This window comes from Saccopteryx leptura, chromosome 1 (assembly GCF_036850995.1).
Source record: "Saccopteryx leptura isolate mSacLep1 chromosome 1, mSacLep1_pri_phased_curated, whole genome shotgun sequence".
Classification (NCBI taxonomy): Eukaryota; Metazoa; Chordata; class Mammalia; order Chiroptera; family Emballonuridae; genus Saccopteryx; species Saccopteryx leptura.
In genome coordinates this window covers 175836786-175855408 of record NC_089503.1, presented here as the reverse complement: position 1 = coordinate 175855408, position 18623 = coordinate 175836786, and the positions used below count along the sequence as shown (strand labels likewise).

At 44.2% G+C, this 18623-nt stretch overlaps 1 protein-coding gene across 1 annotated transcript in view; it reads right to left on the bottom strand.

Annotated features, from left to right (window-relative positions):
- The window catches only part of DNAH14 (dynein axonemal heavy chain 14), a 227336-nt gene that overhangs the window by 1965 nt on the left and 206748 nt on the right, over nucleotides 1-18623 (bottom strand). Inside the window, exons 74-83 of the mRNA XM_066360143.1 lie at nucleotides 16752-16962; nucleotides 13208-13310; nucleotides 11225-11452; nucleotides 9650-9847; nucleotides 8811-9010; nucleotides 6565-6722; nucleotides 5414-5610; nucleotides 4435-4547; nucleotides 3382-3521; nucleotides 2171-2334 (exon numbers count right to left, since the gene is read on the bottom strand). Coding sequence (XP_066216240.1) covers nucleotides 2171-2334; nucleotides 3382-3521; nucleotides 4435-4547; nucleotides 5414-5610; nucleotides 6565-6722; nucleotides 8811-9010; nucleotides 9650-9847; nucleotides 11225-11452; nucleotides 13208-13310; nucleotides 16752-16962 — 1712 coding nt within the window. The remainder of the gene's footprint in view (nucleotides 1-2170; nucleotides 2335-3381; nucleotides 3522-4434; nucleotides 4548-5413; nucleotides 5611-6564; nucleotides 6723-8810; nucleotides 9011-9649; nucleotides 9848-11224; nucleotides 11453-13207; nucleotides 13311-16751; nucleotides 16963-18623) is intronic.

Here is an 18623-nt window from a genome sequence, read left to right as displayed (position 1 = left end):
GGTGAGGGTGAGGTCAGCCACCTGGGTTTCGAGCTTATCCCCTGAGCCCTGTGGTCTTGAGAAGGCCATTCGCCTGCTTTGAACATTTACTTCATCTATACGAGGAGGATAATTTTTTTTAAAGACTTTATTCAATTTTCAGAGAGGAGAGAGAGGGAAAGAGGGAGGGAGAGAGAGAGAAGAGGGAAGAGCAGGAAGCATCCACTCCCATATGTGCCTTGACCAGGTAAGCCTGGGGTTTTGAACCGGTGACCTCAGTGTTCCAAATCTATGCTTTATCCCACTGCGCCACCACAGGTCAGGCCAAGGAGGATAATTTTTGAGCATCTAATGATGCAGGTGAAGAAGTTAATGCTCAATAGATGTTGAGCCTCTAAGGAAGTAATTAAGGTTAAGTGAAGTCATACAGGCGGGGTCCTGATCCGATAGGATTATCTCCCCCACTCCCCCCATAGGCCTGTCTGCAGCCTCCAGGAGACAGGACGGGCCACTTTTAACTGTCTCCTCCCTTGGCTTCTGAGCTCCCACACAGTCTGCAACAGCATTCCCTGCGAAGTAGACGTGCAGAACGGATGACGACCTAGCACAGGTCTGCTGGGATGATGCGCTATTTCTGCACAGTGAGAACACTTGGGCTGCCAAGCAGCGTGTGTCTGGAAACTCCCAGGTTGTGCGCCTGCCCTGGATGCCCACCTTGCAGAAGAAGGCTGACCCGCAGGAAAGGGACCTATCTCTAAGCGGGTGGGCTATGCTTCCTCCCCCACCCCCTGCTCCCCTCTCAAAACTTGGGTGTTCCTGCCTCCCTTCCCCAAAAAAGAAGCAGGGAAAGCTGCTTCCTGGCTGAATAAAGCTAAAACACCTGTGTAAAAAGAAAAACAGAAGAGACACCCAAAGCTCACTGCCCACGCACGCACACGGAGGAAGGTGTGTGAGGACAGAGGGCGGCTGTCTGCAAGCTGGGAAGAGCATGCTCAGCCTGCCTGATCTCAGACTTCCAGCATCCAGAACGGTGAGAAAATTAAGTTCTGCTGTTACAGCCCGAGCTATGACATGCAGTATGTATACACAACGACAGATTATTCAGTCTTAAATATGAAGGAACCTGCTCCCACATAGGTGAACCGTACAGACATTTGGCTGCATGAAATAAACCAGTCACACACCGACAGATACTATGTGCATGATCCCACAAAGTAGTCAGATTTATAGACAATAAGTAACGATGGTGGGTGGGTGGTCGGCTTGGGGAGCACATTCAGTGGGGGCAGGTTCAGTGTGACCGAGAAGCTCTGTAGGTGGGTGGTAGTGATGGCGCAGTACTGAATGCAACAGATGCCACTGGACTGTGCCCTTAAAAATGCTTAAAATGGTGACTTTCATGTTATGTATATTTCACCACAATTTAATAAATGGGGGAAAATAGTAAAAATAATAAAACATTTTTAAAAAAGGAAAAATGAGGTGCCATCAAGTGCCCACATATAACTACAAAACTTCTCCTGTGTGACATTGGTCCTGGGGCAGAATGAGTTCCCAGAACACTGGAATTTAGTGAATAATGATAGTGGCCCTTTAAATCAGTGGGGCAATGGTGACAGGGACAGGGCTGCACTTCTGTACTCCGGCCCAGCTGCTCGGAACCTGGCAGAACTTGGGTGGGAGTGGGTCTGGGCGCAGGCTGCCCGCTGCGAGTGCCATGGGGAGAGGTGGCCCCACTGAGTGCAGTTTCCACATCAACCCTGATCTCAGCAGCAGATTTCATTGATAACGGGGGATAGTTACAAAGTTCATTTACTGTATTTATTTCAATGTCTTATTTAATTCATTTACAGGGTGGGGCAGAAATAGGTTTACAGTTCCTATGGAAAATAGTACAATAATTAATAAACAATAATACAAGAATAAACTGTGCTATGCGTACTCAGAACTGTAGACCTCCCTTTGCCCCACCCCGTATAACTCCAGCCTCCTGGAAAGAGTGGGAGAGGTGACATTTGATGGCATTAGGACTTGAAGGGGCCTATGCCTTATTCACGCTGCCTTCTAGTGCCCAGCACATGCCTGGCACGTGGTGAGTGCTGAATGCAAGTCTGCTGAGGAAATGATGGTTGGATTGAATGAACGAATGAAAGAACGATTACTCTTTCCAATCTTTGAAGCACACCAGTACCTTGAAGGCTCTCCTGACCATGTTGAGTTTCTTCTGGATGATTATGGAGAACTCCTCCTCCTTGATGTCAGTGATGTTGGAGACCACCTGGTGGGTGAAAGTGAGGGCATCTATGGAGATTCCCCTGGACCTTCCGTAGTCCTGGAGTACAGCAGTAAGAAAGGCTTTAGAGAAAACACACAAGTTCCTGTGAGTCTCAGGGTCGCAGGGGCCGAGCACATCAACAAAGGTTGGGGGGCGAGGGGACAGGGCTGTTAACAACACTATGTCTCCTGGGGAGGGAAGAGTGTGGAGAGTCGGGAAATGTAAGAGGTGGTTTGAGACCGGGCTGCTGAGAGACGAGTGTAAATCCAGTGCCTTGCCCGGGGCCTTGTGACGTTAGTCTGGCCTGCTGCCTGAGCTTCCTGGGGACTTGGTGGCTTCTGCAGGCTCCGTGTCCTCCCATATTCATTGTGGCTATAAAGGGGCTATACATCCTGGGACCTAACCCACTTCTGACCCACTTCTGGGGCTGATTATAACATCCCATCCTTCTGGCGGCAAACATGGGTCCCAGGGGTGAGTACGAGGCCCAAGTGTGTCAGTCATTCTCAAGAAATGACACGTGGACACTGGGAAAAGGAAGGCTCTTTTCCTCTGGACTTGCCAATCTGTTTGCCACCATTCTTCCCTCGGTTGCATGGAGGTTACGTGCAGCAGAAAAGAGACCAACATGCGGCTGGATGTCCGTCTTTCCTGCTGGCCGTTTGTGCTGAGCAGGTGGGGCCCAGGACCCAGCAAACAAACATACATATACTCATTCATTCATTCATTCCATTCATTCTTGTTAAACGAATAAATTAATGAAAATGGCTAAAGTATACTCAACCCCTTGATTAGGTGCCCATCTCCAGGAGTCCCCTCTTAAAATGTAGTCACCTTTGGGAGGAGTCTAGTGCTGGCCTTTGACATCATAAAATCAATGGGCTGGAGTTGAGACAGAGAGATACCTGCCAAGGTGCAGGTGGGAGGCAATGGGGTGAGGGAGGGTGGTGGGGGGGGGGGGGAGAAGATTACTCTTGTGCATGCAGGAGGCCCTGATACCTGTAGGGGGCACTGAAGCTATTTCATAGGCTCTCTTCCTAAAGGGGAGGAGGCTAGGGATTGGTGATGGAAGGACTGGGTGCAACTTCTCTGGGCCAGGTGTGGGCTGGTCTTGTTCTCATGCTCACCTTGTGGAAAGAAGAAAGCTGGGAGCCAATATCTTGCAGGAAATCCTTCAAAGAAACTACTCTTTTTATCCACAGGACTACAAGGGGCGGGGCTAGGTGATATGGTCGAGTCCCTCCAGGCTGAGACAAATCTCATATACCTGGTGGAGGGCAGACCACAAGTTGCAGTGGTTAAGGGCATCACAAGACATTGTACACGTTCAGATGACTTGAGCAATTTCCTCCAGTCCCTCCTAGTGTTCTTCTTTCCTTTTCATATCACACTCTCCCCAGCTCAGGAAACTTGCCCTTCCTGTACTTTAATGGAACTAGCTCTGGCTTTAAAACTTGTGAGATCATCAAACTGGAAAAGGTATTAAACTTGAATAAAGAGGGATGTTGTTATGGTGGGATCCTGGCTGGGCTTGTGGAACCTCGTGGGTTGTGTTTGAGCTCCTGACTTCCACAGAAGGAGAGCCAGTAACCCTCACTGGTGGTTACAAGGTGTGAGAGGCACCAGGTTTCCTGGGTTCAAATATTTCCATGTTCTTGCTGTGGAAACTTGGGCCAAGTTACCGCATGATTTTGTGCCTCAATTTGCTCTTCTCTAAAATGAGGACAATGATAAATGACAGTACCTACTTCAGAGCCCAGGGTTTCTGTAAAAATGAAGTGACTGGGTATCCCTAAAGCACTTAGACAAATGTCAACACCCTGAGGGACACTCAAAGTGTTAACTGCTCTCATGCCTTTCAAATTCGTTTGTATTCTGTATTAAACATGTTTAAAAATTACATGTAACTAATTCTTATTTCTTTGCCTATCTCCTCCCCACCCCGCCACTAGTTTCACAAGACACATGAGAAATGTACCAGGTTCTGGGTGTATCTAGATGGACGCTCAACTTCTCAGGCCTCCATTTCCCATCCTATACTGAAGATAACAATCCCTCCCCCTTGCTTAATTCACATGTTGCTGTGGGAACCAGACAAGGCCAACCACAGACAATGAGGCTGTGAACGTTGAGCTCCAAGCAGAAACCAGGGAGAAGCGTTCACTGGCTCTCATCCGTACCGATGGTGTATTGCGGTGTAAGCCATTTTGGCCCAGGTATTGAAGAAGTTCAGTCGCTGGATGAGATCATTAACCCAGGAACTCAGGGGTTTGCAGGAATTGTAGGCGTATTTCTGTTAGGATGGAGAGACAGGTATGTAAAGTTTCTTAGATTTTTTTTTTTTTTTGGTGGCCTATAGAAGCAATTGGTTGCTGGGTCAACAGGAGCGAGAGAGGCCAGAATTTTGCAGCCAGTACCCACCTCAACCCCAACTCCTACTTTACAAGAGAAATGTTTATAGTCACCAGCTCCCTGTACAAAGGACCTTCTCCCTTCTCCCCATGTCACTGTACCCAGCAGCCAGCTGAACTTGGGGTTGACCTGAGCTTTGGATTTATCTTGGTGCTGGGCACCATCCAAGCCCTACCTAAGGCTCCTCTCCTTGTGGACTTGTCCCTGCTGTGCTCCTGGGGGCGAGGTGTGTGTGTGAGGGGGCTGTCAGCCTGCTTGCTGGCTCTCCCAAAACTCTAATTTGAATTTCCTGAACCTAAAGTACATACGCCTTTTTCTGTGCACATACGTGCACATACAAGCATGTGTGTTATATCAGTGTCTGTTTTGTAATCCCTAACAATGACATAATTTTCTGAAACCAACCAAACAAACAAAAATTTAACAATATATCTTAGAGATCTTTTCAGTATACCAGTATCATAATTTACTCAGTTATCTATTAATACTCTTATTTCAGCTTTATGCTATTATAAACAGTCCTGTGATACATATCTCTTAGATACATTTATTTAAGTTGAATTGCCAGATTGCCATCTAAGAGATTTTATTAATATAGACTCACACCAAAAGTATGCCAGCATTCTAATGGATACACAATATTTCATCGCGTGTGTGTACATAGTTAACTTACTCCTTACTCCGTCCCTGCAGCTGGGATCTTTACTTCAACCAAGCATGTAAATACAAGAAATGAGAACTGCTCACCTGCCACAAGGCTGGCACTCGGGTGTTAAGGAAAGAGTCGTATGTGTCCTCCAATTCTTGGGTGAGGATGATCTCTCCTTTTATAGCGAGCTGAAGATCTTTCAAAGATTCATGTATAACAAATAATAACTTATCAAACCGTTCAATTTCTTTGTTCAAAAAGATTAACAAGACACAGTGGATAAGGGGATCGTAGCCTGGATTACAGAGAAAGAAAGAGATAAAGTTATGGTACCTTTCAGATAAAATGCAGAGATATAGGATTTGGAAGTTAAATGTATTTCATTTGTCCAGACCAGGGATTGAAAACCAGTTTCTGCAAAAGGCCAGTTAGTATTTCCGGCTCTGCGGGCCCAGCCCTCCCACTGTGTGAAATGTAGGCTCAGGCACAGATGGTATGCAAACCAAGAGGCATGGCGTATTCCAACACAGCTTGACATGTGGGGGCTCAAATTTGATTTTTTTCTAGTATTTGTTTATCACAAAATATTCTTTCTCCCTCCAACCCCCCACCCATTCTAAAAAGGTAGAAACCATTTCAGCTTGCAGGCTGCACGGAAACAGTGGGCTGGACTTGCTGATCACTGTGCTAGTTGAACCACAGTGCTCTGGGCACACTATTACTCAATGTTTGTTTCCAATGTGAATCTTTTGTTTAAAAGTGTTAAAATAGGAATGCTGAACATTTAACTGGGCAAATTGCCTCAGTCCAACGCTGCAGTCCAACGCTGCAGCCCCTTAGAGCTGAGCCTGGGCGACTCTGGACACCCAGGCTTGCTGTCTCCTCCAGGCCTGGTCCCACCCTCAGCTCCTCGGAATCCAGGTCTCTGTCAGGGTCCCTGTCACCCTCGACACCCAGATGCTGTTCCAGAAGGCAGGGAGGCAAAGGGAACGGGAACCTACCAGCTCTTTGGAACCTCTCAAGCAGAGCTGCTTCTTTCTGTCGCTACAATGACTATTTCTTCATTCTTAGTCTTGGGGCCATCACCCACCCTACCTCCAAAAGCCCCCCAAACCAAAATAAAGCTACCAAGTCATTGTTTTCTCATCCTGGCCTCTTTACTCCTTTGGTATCTTTCATCGGGTCTCTACTCACATTCCTCCTGATGCCTGAGGTCAGGGAAGCAGAGGAGGCTGGGCCCCATGCTTACCTTGTAGGCCTTTATAAAGAGACTCCCAAATGGGGCCGGACATGATGCCCTTCAAGGTGTTCTGAGTGCTGGTGCATTCTCTTTCCACACTCAGGGGCAGCCGCTTCAGGGTGTCAAACAGAATTTCCATCACCAGCTCGTCACTGCTCTGCTCCCTACTGCAAGGGAGGGGGGAAGAAGAGGAGGCCTGTCTGTCTGTTCAGGAGGGCCCTACTTAGGCCCCACCAAGGGGCAGCGCAGCCCACAGAAGGACCAGGGAGCTCGTGTTATTTTATAGATGACAAAACTGTTCAGTGCACTTTGGACATTTGCAAGGAAATATGCACTTTTAAAGTTTTCCTCAGATTTCTTTATTCATCTGCATAACAGAAATAGCAAGACTGACTTGAAAAAGAGGGGGTGTCCAGACAGACAGAGATGGACAGCATGCTGAGCTCGCTTTCTAGGTTATGCAGCTAGGTGTCAGACTCCTCTGTGTTTACACCAAGGGTCCCTGGCCGCTCACGCGGTGGGTGGTGACAGGACAGTGTGCCCGAGTCAGGGTGAGGCTGGGATACTAAGCAAAGCCACGAACCACAGATGCTGGGGGAACTCTTCGGAGTCTTTGTAAATAAAGGTGAGGAAGCCGGGGTACAGGAAGGTTCCAGGACCTCCCTGAACAGCTAGTGGAGAAGTAGGGGATGGGACACACCCCTGAGGCAGTCCTTCTCTCTGTTACTCTGTATACTTGTGAGGACCGGCTGTTCCACAAGCCCCCCGGCTTGCACACAGCCAGGCGAACATCACCCTCAGAGTGTGTGAGCACCGGGAGGCTCTGGCGACATATTCAGTTCAATGGCGCTGTCTCTCAGAAGCTCACAGGAAGCAATGTGTGTCCTTATGTCACTGTCATGCTTTGTTTTTGACATTAAAGTAGGGTTACACAGGGGGATTCACACAAGGCGGCTTCAGATGGGAGGGGAGGTGGGGTGAACCCTTCGGCGGTGTTGAGGGTTTACGCCATGAAGTTCTGGCAATAACAAACGTGATCTTATTTTATAATCACAGCTTGAGGGGCCTGAGAACTTGGGTTGCATGTGGCATAGCGTGGAAACCTCACAACAGGCTCGCTAGGTGGATAGATGCTGTCCCCGCCATGGACAAGCAGGACAAGGGTGCCGAGGCAGTGTGACCGGGGACACAGAGCCCACAGGTGTTAATTAACACAGGGAGCTCAGGGCAGTGCCCTCTCCTTTAGACCCCACTGTCCTCTGACTTGCTATGAGGGTTATTTCCCCAGCCCACAGAAGTAAATATGACATTGCATTTAATTCAGTTTAAAAATACAACTTTCCAGATACAATTCAATTACTCGCTACGTGCTTGGTAATTATATGTGTGTATGTGTATGTGTGTGTGCACGTGTGTATATACAGTGGTACCTTGACACACGAGTTTAATTCGTTTCATAGCCAAGCTCGTGACTCAATTTGCTTGTGTGTCAAATTGAATTTCCCCATTTAAATTATTGGGAACATAATTAATCCATTCCAGCCCCCCAAAACCACATGGTGTTTTTGTTTTATGTGCTTTTAAATAAAAAAAATGTATTTTATAAATAACAAATACATATATATATGTATATTATATACACACATAATAAGAGAGAATGTAAATAAATAAACTGGTTTAAGAAGTGTACTTACCTTCAAGGTCAGGTGAAGATGCTGGCAGAGGGGGAGGAGACGTTAGCATAACAATGGCCCTTCCCAAGCAGGGAGGTAATTAGCAATTTCACAGACAGCTGCCCAGCACCACTTTTAACAATAAAAGTGAGCAAACTCAGAAAATACAAATTTTACAAACTCATTTGCCCAACAATCATCATTTTCTTTGCTGACTTTTGGCTTTTTCGCCACACTTTCCTCACTTTCACTTAGAAGCCATTTCAACAAAAACCTTTCCATGGAAGTTTGTTTCTTCCTCCCTTTCAGAACGTTCGGCAGGCTATCTAGTGGAGGGTGGTGGAAGCTTGTGATTCAAATATCTGCTCGTGACTTAAAGCAAAAAATATTGCGAGTGACTATCAAATTGCTCATGATTTAAAGTGCTCGTGTGTCAAGGTACCACTGTTCTGGCTTCTGTGTCATTTGGAGAATTTAGGTTCTATATTTTTAGATTATATTTTCCTATATCATATCTCTTGTCATGAACATTTTAATGGTTTCTAATAATAATTTCTCAAATTTAACAATAGTGAAACTTACCTGATCATGAGGCTGGTGGGGGTAGTTCTCGGTTGTAGAGCAATGAGATTATCAATAAAAGTCAGGCCCCGGGTCTCCCTGCAGCTCCTTGTAGCCTCAGGGTGCAGCCCTAACTGCTCAGGAAGGTCTTCGTCAGGTAAGGACTGGATGATGTATATGCAATCCTCTATGCTGGCAGACTCCGGCACTGGTTGGGAGGCCTGGAAATTTGATATCTACATTCAGTAATGCATGAAGACAATATTTCCCCAGGAAATTTTACATAGAAGACTCTCCTTATTTGTAGGTGGTATAGTTTCAGCACTTCTGTCAAGAGCTACATCTGGGACCACAGTGTTGTAAAGTACTGCTGAATTGTAAGCATGTATCACGTTCCCGTTGGGAAGAGAGAAAAAGAAAAATAGTTCAAGGCTAGGGTGAATGTGAGAATGATCTTACATTCATGTAGTCAAAAGGTACAAACTTCCAGTTATAAAATCAGTAAAGAAAAATTGAAAGCTATTTAATGGGGAAAAAAGAGAGCTTGTCCTTCCTGTGTGCCAGCTTGTCCCCCGGGACCCTCATTCCCCATTCACCTATATCTTCCTGTTCATGAGCTATAACTAGTACTAGAACTGTAACCAGTACTGATTGGTTAAAGGCTCTGTGAAGACAGTGGTTGGCTGGATAGACAAAAGAATAATTAATGGAGGAATGGTCAATTGATTTTGAAATATTGAAAGTTGATAAAAGCCACTAAAAGTGAACATTAAAATCGAATTAAGTACATGTTTTAAATACTTCAGCAGTATTTTGTTAAAAAGAATCAAGTCATGTAAGAAAAAATATTCCTTTCTTACCTCCTCCCAAGAGAAGCTGAAGTCATACCGCAGCATGTCAGGATTACAAAATTTGTAGAGAAGGGTGTTTAGACACCGCCGGTCCCACATATCAGTCACCCGGCCTCCGTAAGTCACCTCCCCGATCTGGTAGCGGAGCATTTGCCATGGGACAGTGGGCTGTGTGGTCAGAGCGTTCTCCAACACCTTTATGGCGACCTTTAGAAAATCCACTCGGGTTTACTATCACAGTGTGTGTTTTCAGCTTACACTGATGTTTGAACATAAAATCAAAAACTTTCAAGCAGCTAAATGTATTTTCTCTTTAAAAATATATGGAAATAGCCAGAGGAATAAAAATATGAGATATACATTTTTAGCTATTAGTTCTTTGTTGTTAAGCAAACACTGAACTACTTAATAATTATTGTTTTCTGGAATAGAGTCCACAGGCTACACTACCACCCATGCTTGGCCCCTGCAGCTCCGCCTGGGAGGACCCCGGGTCACGATTGGCCGTGATCTGCTTTCTCTGCGGTCGCACATCTTGTCCCCAGGGAGCACCGTTTACCATTCACCTGAAAAACTGATGCCCCGTCCCCATCTCCCATTGTGGCATTTTTCCAGGAGCCCTGCCCCAGGAGGGGGGCTCCAGGTGACCCGGCTGCAATGTCCCTGCCTAGAGCTGCCTTTGCTGTTTGCTGAAAACTCAGTGAAATCATCTGTACAACCCTCCTCTCCTTACAAGCCTCCCCCTTTGCTCGAGGATAAAGCACATTACATCATCCTGGAGCCCCAGGCTCCAAACCAAAGCAACCACAACCCCTCAAAACAAAACAAAACAAGAAAACTCCAAGCCTGTACGAGATGAAGGTCAATTAGGGATAGAAGGGTACCCATCAGAGGTGGGTCCAGGGGGGAGACCCAGAAGCAGAATCAGGACTTTCTCAGGCGGGGGTCTGCAGTGGGACCACCACTGTAAGTTCAACCTATGAACAGCTGAAGCAGGTGCCACCACGTGCCACCACGTGTTTGCAGTAGCAATATACATCCCTCCCAAAAGAAGAAAGAAAAAGAAAACACCTCCAATGTTAAGCACAAGGAGAAGATTCTATACAGTGAATAATAAAGAAAGACCATTAAGCAACCTTTACCCCCCACCACAATGGGTCAGTGTAATTGCTTTCATTATAAGTGAATAAGCAAAAATAACAACATTCCCATAGTGATTTAGATATCTCAGGCACCGTTCTCAGTGCTTTACCCATAGGAACTAGTCTGCCTCTTATAATAATGCCCTTTAAAGTATGTACTGACTATTGCCCTCCCCTGCCCCACTCTGCTTTTTCGGCCAAGGACAAGAAGACCCAGTGAGGTGAATTAGCTTGCCCAAAAGATTAAATACTTGACCAGCTGTAGGTAGTGGAGCTGTAATTTGATTCCAGAATACTTGGCTTCAAAGTCCATTCTTTTCAACATTAGCTTTTTCCACCTAGTTACAGGGTTTGTTCTCTACCTCCAGGAAAAAGGTGCTCGCTTCATCCTGTATTGTTATATATTTGTGGTTATTGTTTATTTTGAAGACACTCCACTTACCTCGAAGTCTGAAGAACTAAATTCATAATCGATATTCCAGCCCAATATTCCATATTTTTTCCTTTCATTGACCAGTGCATTGAAGAAACATAAGCTGAACAGAAGCTTCTTCCACCATGGTCCACAGTCAGTGTTCTCAAATATTTCCTGCGTTACCTGTCCACTCCCACTATATCCAAACATCTGGAGTAAATTACTTTTCAACCCTGTGGGCTCTTCCACTGCAATCTTTCAAAGAGACAGGAGCGAAAACAGCATGTGAGGACAGACGCAGGCAGTGGGCCCGGGGAGGCTCACGGCTCTCCTATAGCTCCTGAGGAAGAACTAGCTAAGAACGTTAACTCTGCAAGATTCAGCAGCAGATCAAAAATCTGTTGCTCTTTTTCCATTTGAAAGCTTCAGTAAAAGGATTGTGCCAGATTTCCTATTGTTTAATTCACATCTTAAACCGAGAAGTGTAACATTGTCATTAAAAGCACTCCCATTTGCTCTAAGTGTAGAGTTCTGGAAGCACAACACTTCAGAAAATAGACAACTAAGGTTCCCCCAGGTGGCGGACGTGAGGGTGTCGACTCATGGGAAAACTGACAGACCAACGGAAGCGTTTAGTCCTCACTGATGTTAAAATGAAAAACAATGAACATGGCGTGTTTCTAAATTATATTGCTGGTATTAAAAATCCCTTTGGTAGACTTCTTAACTAGGACAACTAAAGTGAGGAGGGAAGGAAAGGAAGTAGGGAGAGAAGCCGTTGGGGGCTCTTCTGAGAGTGTGGCTGTTAAGTCTGAAACTGTGAGGGTCGGAAATATCCCCTTACTTGCGTGGTTTGCACATACACACATACACTTAGATATATAAATACAGACATATACAGATATATGTGTGTACATACATACAAATTGTGTGGCTATGTATTATGAGTGTAAATGTGTGGCTATGTATATATATGATACATGGATGTGTGTGGGCAGGAACATGACATTTCTGGATTAGGGATCAGACTGATTACTTATTCATGGAGCAGCTCTGGCTGCTCCACAGGGCAACACAGTGGGAGCCAGCTGTACCTTGTGTGCGTCCAGTGGGGTTTGGAGGACAGGAGAGAAACTCCAATGAGAAAATTGGGAGCTTACATAGGATGGCTGACAGAGACAGAGAGAGACTCGCTCTGAAATGTTAGCAAACCTTCCCTGGGAACTTGGTCTCTAGGCTTTGCCAACTTGATGGGCTAGCAAAGGGATCTCATTGTTTTGATTTATATTTCTTTGATACTAAGAGGCTGAATTTTTATTTTTTCATATATTTATTGACTTTTTGTGTCCTTTGTCCATTTTCTACGGGGTGCTTAGAGCTTTCCTTATTTATAGGTGCTCTTATAGGAAAAATTATATCTGCATAGATAGACCATGGTATATAAAAAATCCCATAAAGTTTTAGGTATGTATTAATCATAACCACATTAAAAATGTCTTCTTTGCTGTTAGGACTCCAACTTTTGGTCAGCCGGACAGTTGTTTAACGGAATTGACCAATGTGTAGAATTTACTCAAACTCAGTGATGGAGATGAGTAGAAGTCACAGACAAACATTAACCAGGACTTTTTACTAAATAGTTTCAACCTGCTTTCTGCCAGATCCTTTCCAGAGAATCAGCAGTGAACTGTGGAACAGGGAAAGCAGAGAGCAGATGAGAAGGGGCAAGAAAAGGGCACAAATGCTGTATTCTGGTTTATAACAGGTGGGAGCCTAGCCGTCCTTATTTGAGACAACAAACATTTAAATCGTGGACCCCTCGAAGGGAGGGATCTTGTCTACCACTAAGCATGCTTCCTGGTCTGCAGTACAGGGCTGAGAGCACAGAGCAGAAATTTAGCATGCTAGAATTAGTGTTGCTTTCTTAATTCAGAATTATGAATGCAAGCCGATTTGCATTCAAACATTGCTCCTCAGTAGATATTAAAATCTGTTATACTTTGTCCTTACCTTTAAACTCTTTTGAAGAATAGGAATTGGAAAAGAAGTGTCTGCTTTTGAGCTTAACCACAGCCTAAACTCAGGGTCTATTGTCACAGTTGGACTGTTAAATCTGCAAAATAAAAAAAATTATAAAGTGATATGAAAAAGTTAAACCAAATCAACATGAGGGGGTATGGAGGATTTGATAAAAAAAAGGACGAGCGAGAGAGAGAGAGAGAGAGAGAGAGACACACACACACACACACACACACACACCACGCATGCACTCATGGACATGAGGGAAAAAATAAACCAAAACAACATATTCTAAGAATCAGAGTATTTCAATGTTTTAAGGGACCTTAGAAGTCATTTTTTTTGTGTGTGTGACAGAGACAGAGAGCGAGACAGAGGGACAGATAGGGACACAGAAATAGGAAGGGAGAGAGATGAGAAGTATCAACTCATAGTTGCAGCATCTTAGTTGTTCAATAATTGCTTTCTCATATGTGCATTGACTAGGGGACTATAGCAGAGTGAGTGACCCCTTGCTCAAGCCAGTGACCTTGGGCTTCAAGCCAGCGACCTTTGGGCTCAAGCCAGCGATCATGGAGTCATATCTATGATCCCACGCTCAAGCCAGGGACCCTGTGCTCAAGCTGGTGAACCCGCGCTCAAGCCAACGACCTTGGGGTTTCAAACCTGGGTCCTCTGCATCCCAGTCTGATGCTCTATCTGCTGTGCCACCACCTACTCAGGCAGAAGTCATTTTTTTTTTCCTGAAGTTGGAAACAGGGAGGCAGTCAGACAGACTTCCGCATGCACCCGACTGGGATCCACCCGGTATGCCCACTAGGGGGCAATGCTCTGCCCATCTGGGGCGTTGCTCTGTTGCAACCAGAGGCATTCTAGCGCCTGAGGCAGAGGCCATAGAGCCTTGGCTGCGGGAGGGGAAGAGAGAGACAGAGAGGAAGAAGAGGGGGAGGGGTGGAGAAGCAGATGGGCACTTCTCCTGTGTGCCCTGGTCAGGAATCGAACCCGGGACTGCTGCACACCAGGCCAATGCTCTACCACTGAGCCATCCGGCCAGGGCTGGAAGTCATTTTTAATAATCAAAATATTTTATTAGGTTACCCTAAGAACTTTCATGTCACACAAGAATTTGCACCAGACCCACTGATTTCCATTTTTAAAAAGTAGTTTTTGGCCTGACCAGGTGGTGGCGCAGTGGATAGAGCATCGGACTGGGTTGCCGAGGATCCAGGTTTGAGACCCTGAGGTCGCCAGTTTGAGTGCGGGCTCATCTGGTTTGAGCAAAAAGCTCACCAGCTTGGACCCAAGGTCACTGGCTTAAGCAAGGGGTTACTCAGTCTGCTGAAGGCCCGCGGTCAAGGCGCATATGAGAAAGCAATCAATGAACAACTAAGGTGTTGCAATGCGCAATGAAAAACTAATGATTGATGCTTCTCATCTCTCCGTTCCTGTCTGTCTGTCCCTGTCTATCCCTCTCTCTGACTCTCTGTCTCTGTAAAAAAAAAAAGAAAAAGTAGTTTTTGCTCCCTTAAGTACATAAGTGATATATACTCATTGCAAAAACCTGGGGGGGAAATCATTACAAATTAAGAACAAAATGAAGAATGCCAATGGCCAAATCTGGTATAACTGAATGTCACAATAAATGACAATAGTAACAGATTATGATTCATTAAATAAAATAGGAATCCATGAGTCCTACTGATAGAAACAAATTAATAAATAAATGGTGGAGAAGAAAAATCTCTTCCTTATAGTAGAACATCATTCAATAAATTTAGAAGGAATTGTGGAGTTTGAAAGTCACCATCAACAAATAATACACTAATAATTCAGTCAGAAATTATCAATGGATGTTAAAACCAGTGAGTGAAAATGTGAGATGCAAATATGGTCTGAAAGCCCCTAAAGGTAGCAGATACCACTTTAAATAAATGATCAAAGTTAATATCTCCAGAAATGGGACAGGCTGGCCTTATGTACCTCTAGATATGACGTACTAAGAAGGATATGTCACTTCTGTGGTATTCCTGCAATACTGCGTGAGCTGAATCTAACCATGAGGAGGTAACAGACCACCCCGAATTGATGAACATTTTACAAAATAACTGTCTTGTATTTTTAAAAATGTCAAAGATATGAGAGACAAAGACAGACTAACTATTGTAAAATAAAAAAAGATCGCTTGATTTGACAAAGTAGTATGAATTTCTCTTAATTATACTGTGATTACAGAGAACGTTTTTTTGTATTTCATTAATTACTCTTATTAAGCCTCTAAAATTTTGTACTCTAATTTATTTTTTTAAGTGATACTTTGCTATCTGTCATTCTATTATTTTTATCTCAATACACTTTCTGAAGGCTGATACCATGTCTGGCTGGTCTATCTGGTGGCCTTATTCTCTACAATGATTCTTCCTACAAATAGTAGGTACCCTGTCAATTTTTTTTTGACTGAATATTATAGTAAATGAAAAATTTGGTAGAAATTATTGTGTCATCTTCCAAAGCTCACATATATTGATATCTTTTTTTTTTTTTAAATACTTTATTTATTGATTTTACAGAGACAGGAGAGAAAGGGGAGCATGGATTGGGAAGTATCAACTCATAGGTGCTTTATGTTAGTTGTTCATTGCTCGCTTGTTGTATGTGCCTTGGCCAGGGCAGCCCAGGGTTTCGAACCGGCAACCTTGGCATTCCAGGCCGAAGGTTTATCTACTGCGCCACCACAGGCCAGGCTATTGATATCTTATATCTAAGAAATCTTTGTCTTCTGAGTCTCTTAGTGATGAAATAAATACAGGAACGAGAAATTATTAAATAGTTTTTAAACTGCTGAAAGAAAGTCATGCTGAGATAAAATGAATGATATCAGCAAAGCTGTTAGAAGTTTAAGTCAAGCAGTTGCATTTATGGATGTTTGACTAGTCGTAAATCAAAGGACCAAGGAAAGAAAGGAATGACTCATGTCACCACGATGCTAGTTATAGCGATCAACTTCCAAATTCTCTGATTGCAAACAAAAAGGTTGGATCTACAGAAATTTCTGCCTGAGAGAGCAAGTGCTTTGGGAGATACAGCCTAGAAAAGTGGGCTGAGCTGGAGAAGGTCAGAGTAAATACTAATAAATACTGGGCCATAAAATCCATCATCACCAAAAGTAGGGATGTGAGGTATTGTATTTGGCAGCTTGGAATCACATAGATTCTTAAAAAGTATGTTATTAGGTCTACACATATGTTGTGTATGTGTGCCCGTATATCAAAGTAGAGTGAGAATTTGGGAAGGCAGGAGAGATAGTGGTAAGATAAAAAGTAAACTTTTGGGCCCCTTTTTCTAACAAAAACTGATGTATTCTCAGTGTAGTCTTTAAGTTCTTAGAGAAAAGAGAACCCACATAAGACAGCTTACGTTTCCTCTGAGTGGCCCAACATGTTATTTTATCATTGTTTAAGCACAGTATACATTGCAATTTCCATTTTACTTCACTGTTTGGATACTCTGGTCCCTCACAAATAAATGTGTAACTTACGATTCTAGGATAGCGCAAAGCCTCTGCATAAACGACGCTGCAAGGTGGCAGTTCTGGAGGAAGACCCATTGTCCCGTCTTGGTTAGAGCATTAGCAATGAGTTCTTCTGCTCTGGTGGCCCAGCCATCACCCAGAGAGAGCATGGTCACATGCTGTGTCGTTCCTTTTAACTCTTGTGCAAATTTCAGGAGAGTATTGGTGAGATCAACCGCTGTGGAACAAAGTAGAGTTACCGTACATACAATTGTAAACTCTTATAACTTCCTATTTTAAAAACAAACAAACACAGTCTAGCATTATTGAGTGGAGCTGGGAGAAGAGGAAGGTGTGGTGGTAACCTAGGTTTTCTAACCTATGGGGATGATAATACCTACTTACAGCTGCCACATCTGGTTCTATACGCTCGTGTCATTTGAGATGGCCATGTGCCCAGCAATAGAACTTTATTTTTAGCCTCTCTTGTCACAGGTATGGGCATTTACATTTTGTGACTAGGCTTTGGCAGCAGAGTTTATTAACCAGCAGTGTGATTGTTCTTTTCCTCCATTCTGTTGTTTGGAACGTGGATTCCTGATGGCTCAGTCCTCCAGAAATGGACAGCACTTACTGTGAGTGGCTGGCAAACAGGCAGCTGCTTTGTATAGAAAAGTTTCAGATGAGAAAGCTTCCACGTGGAGGCATTTTGAGCAAGATTTTTGGCCAGTCAGGTCAAAGTTTGAAAATGGTGAATTCTAAAGACATAGTTGATGTGGAAATGATGAAGAACAGAAGATAAATGTAGGAAACATTTTGCTTAGGGTTAGTAGAGCAAAGACAGCAAAAAGAAAAAGCACTAGGGCCTGACCAGGCAGTGGCACAGTGGATAGAGCCTCAGACTGGGACACCGAGGACCGAGGTTTGAAATCTCGAGGTTGCCGGCTTGAGTGCAAACTTACTAGCTTGAGCCTGGGATCATCAATATGACTCCATGATTGCTGGCTTGAGCCCAAGATCGCTGGCTTGAGCAAGGGGTCACTGGCTTGGCTGAAGCCCCCCACTCAAGGCACATATGAGAAAGCAATCAATAAACAACTAAGGTACTGCAACAAAGAATTGATGCTATTAATGTCTCTCCCTTTCTGCCTGTTCCTGTCTATTTCTCTCTCTTAAAAACAAAACAAATCAAAACAAAACGCATTTGGAGTAGAGGAATACGAGAGCTGGACCAGCTGGATCCATTTCTGATAGTTTGTTTTAAAACATATCTAGTTTTTCATGGGTCGTGCTAATTAAAACAGTAAGTGGCGCCTGACCAGGTGGTGGCGCAGTGGATAAAGCATCGAACTGGGATGCAGAGGACCCAGGTTCGAGATCCTGAGGTCGCCAGCTTGAGCGCAGGCTCATCTGGTTTGAGCAAGAGCTCACCAGCTTGAACCCAAGGTCGCTGGCTCCAGCAAGGGGTTGCTCGGTCTGCTGGAGGCCCACGGTCAAGGCACATATGAGAAAGCAATCAATGAACAACTAAGGTGTCGCAATGAGCAATGAAAAGCTAATGACTGATGCTTCTCATCTCTCTCCGTTCCTGTCTGTCTGTCCCTGTCTATCCTTCTCTCTGACTCACTCTCTGTCTCTGTAAAAATAAATAAATAAATAAATAAAAATAAAAACAACAACAACAAAAAAACAGTAAGTGGCAAGGAAAACCCAACATTCTGACCAGTAATATGTGTTTGAGTGGCATTTTCTACACAGAAAAGGCGTGCGGATAAATTCAGAGACTTGTGAATCTGGGAACTCTTCTGCCTCCTTTGCATTTTTAGAAAGGTTTACTCTTAATATATTTGAAGATTTTAATCTGTCCCTCTCCCAAATATGTAAATAAGGATGAGAAAA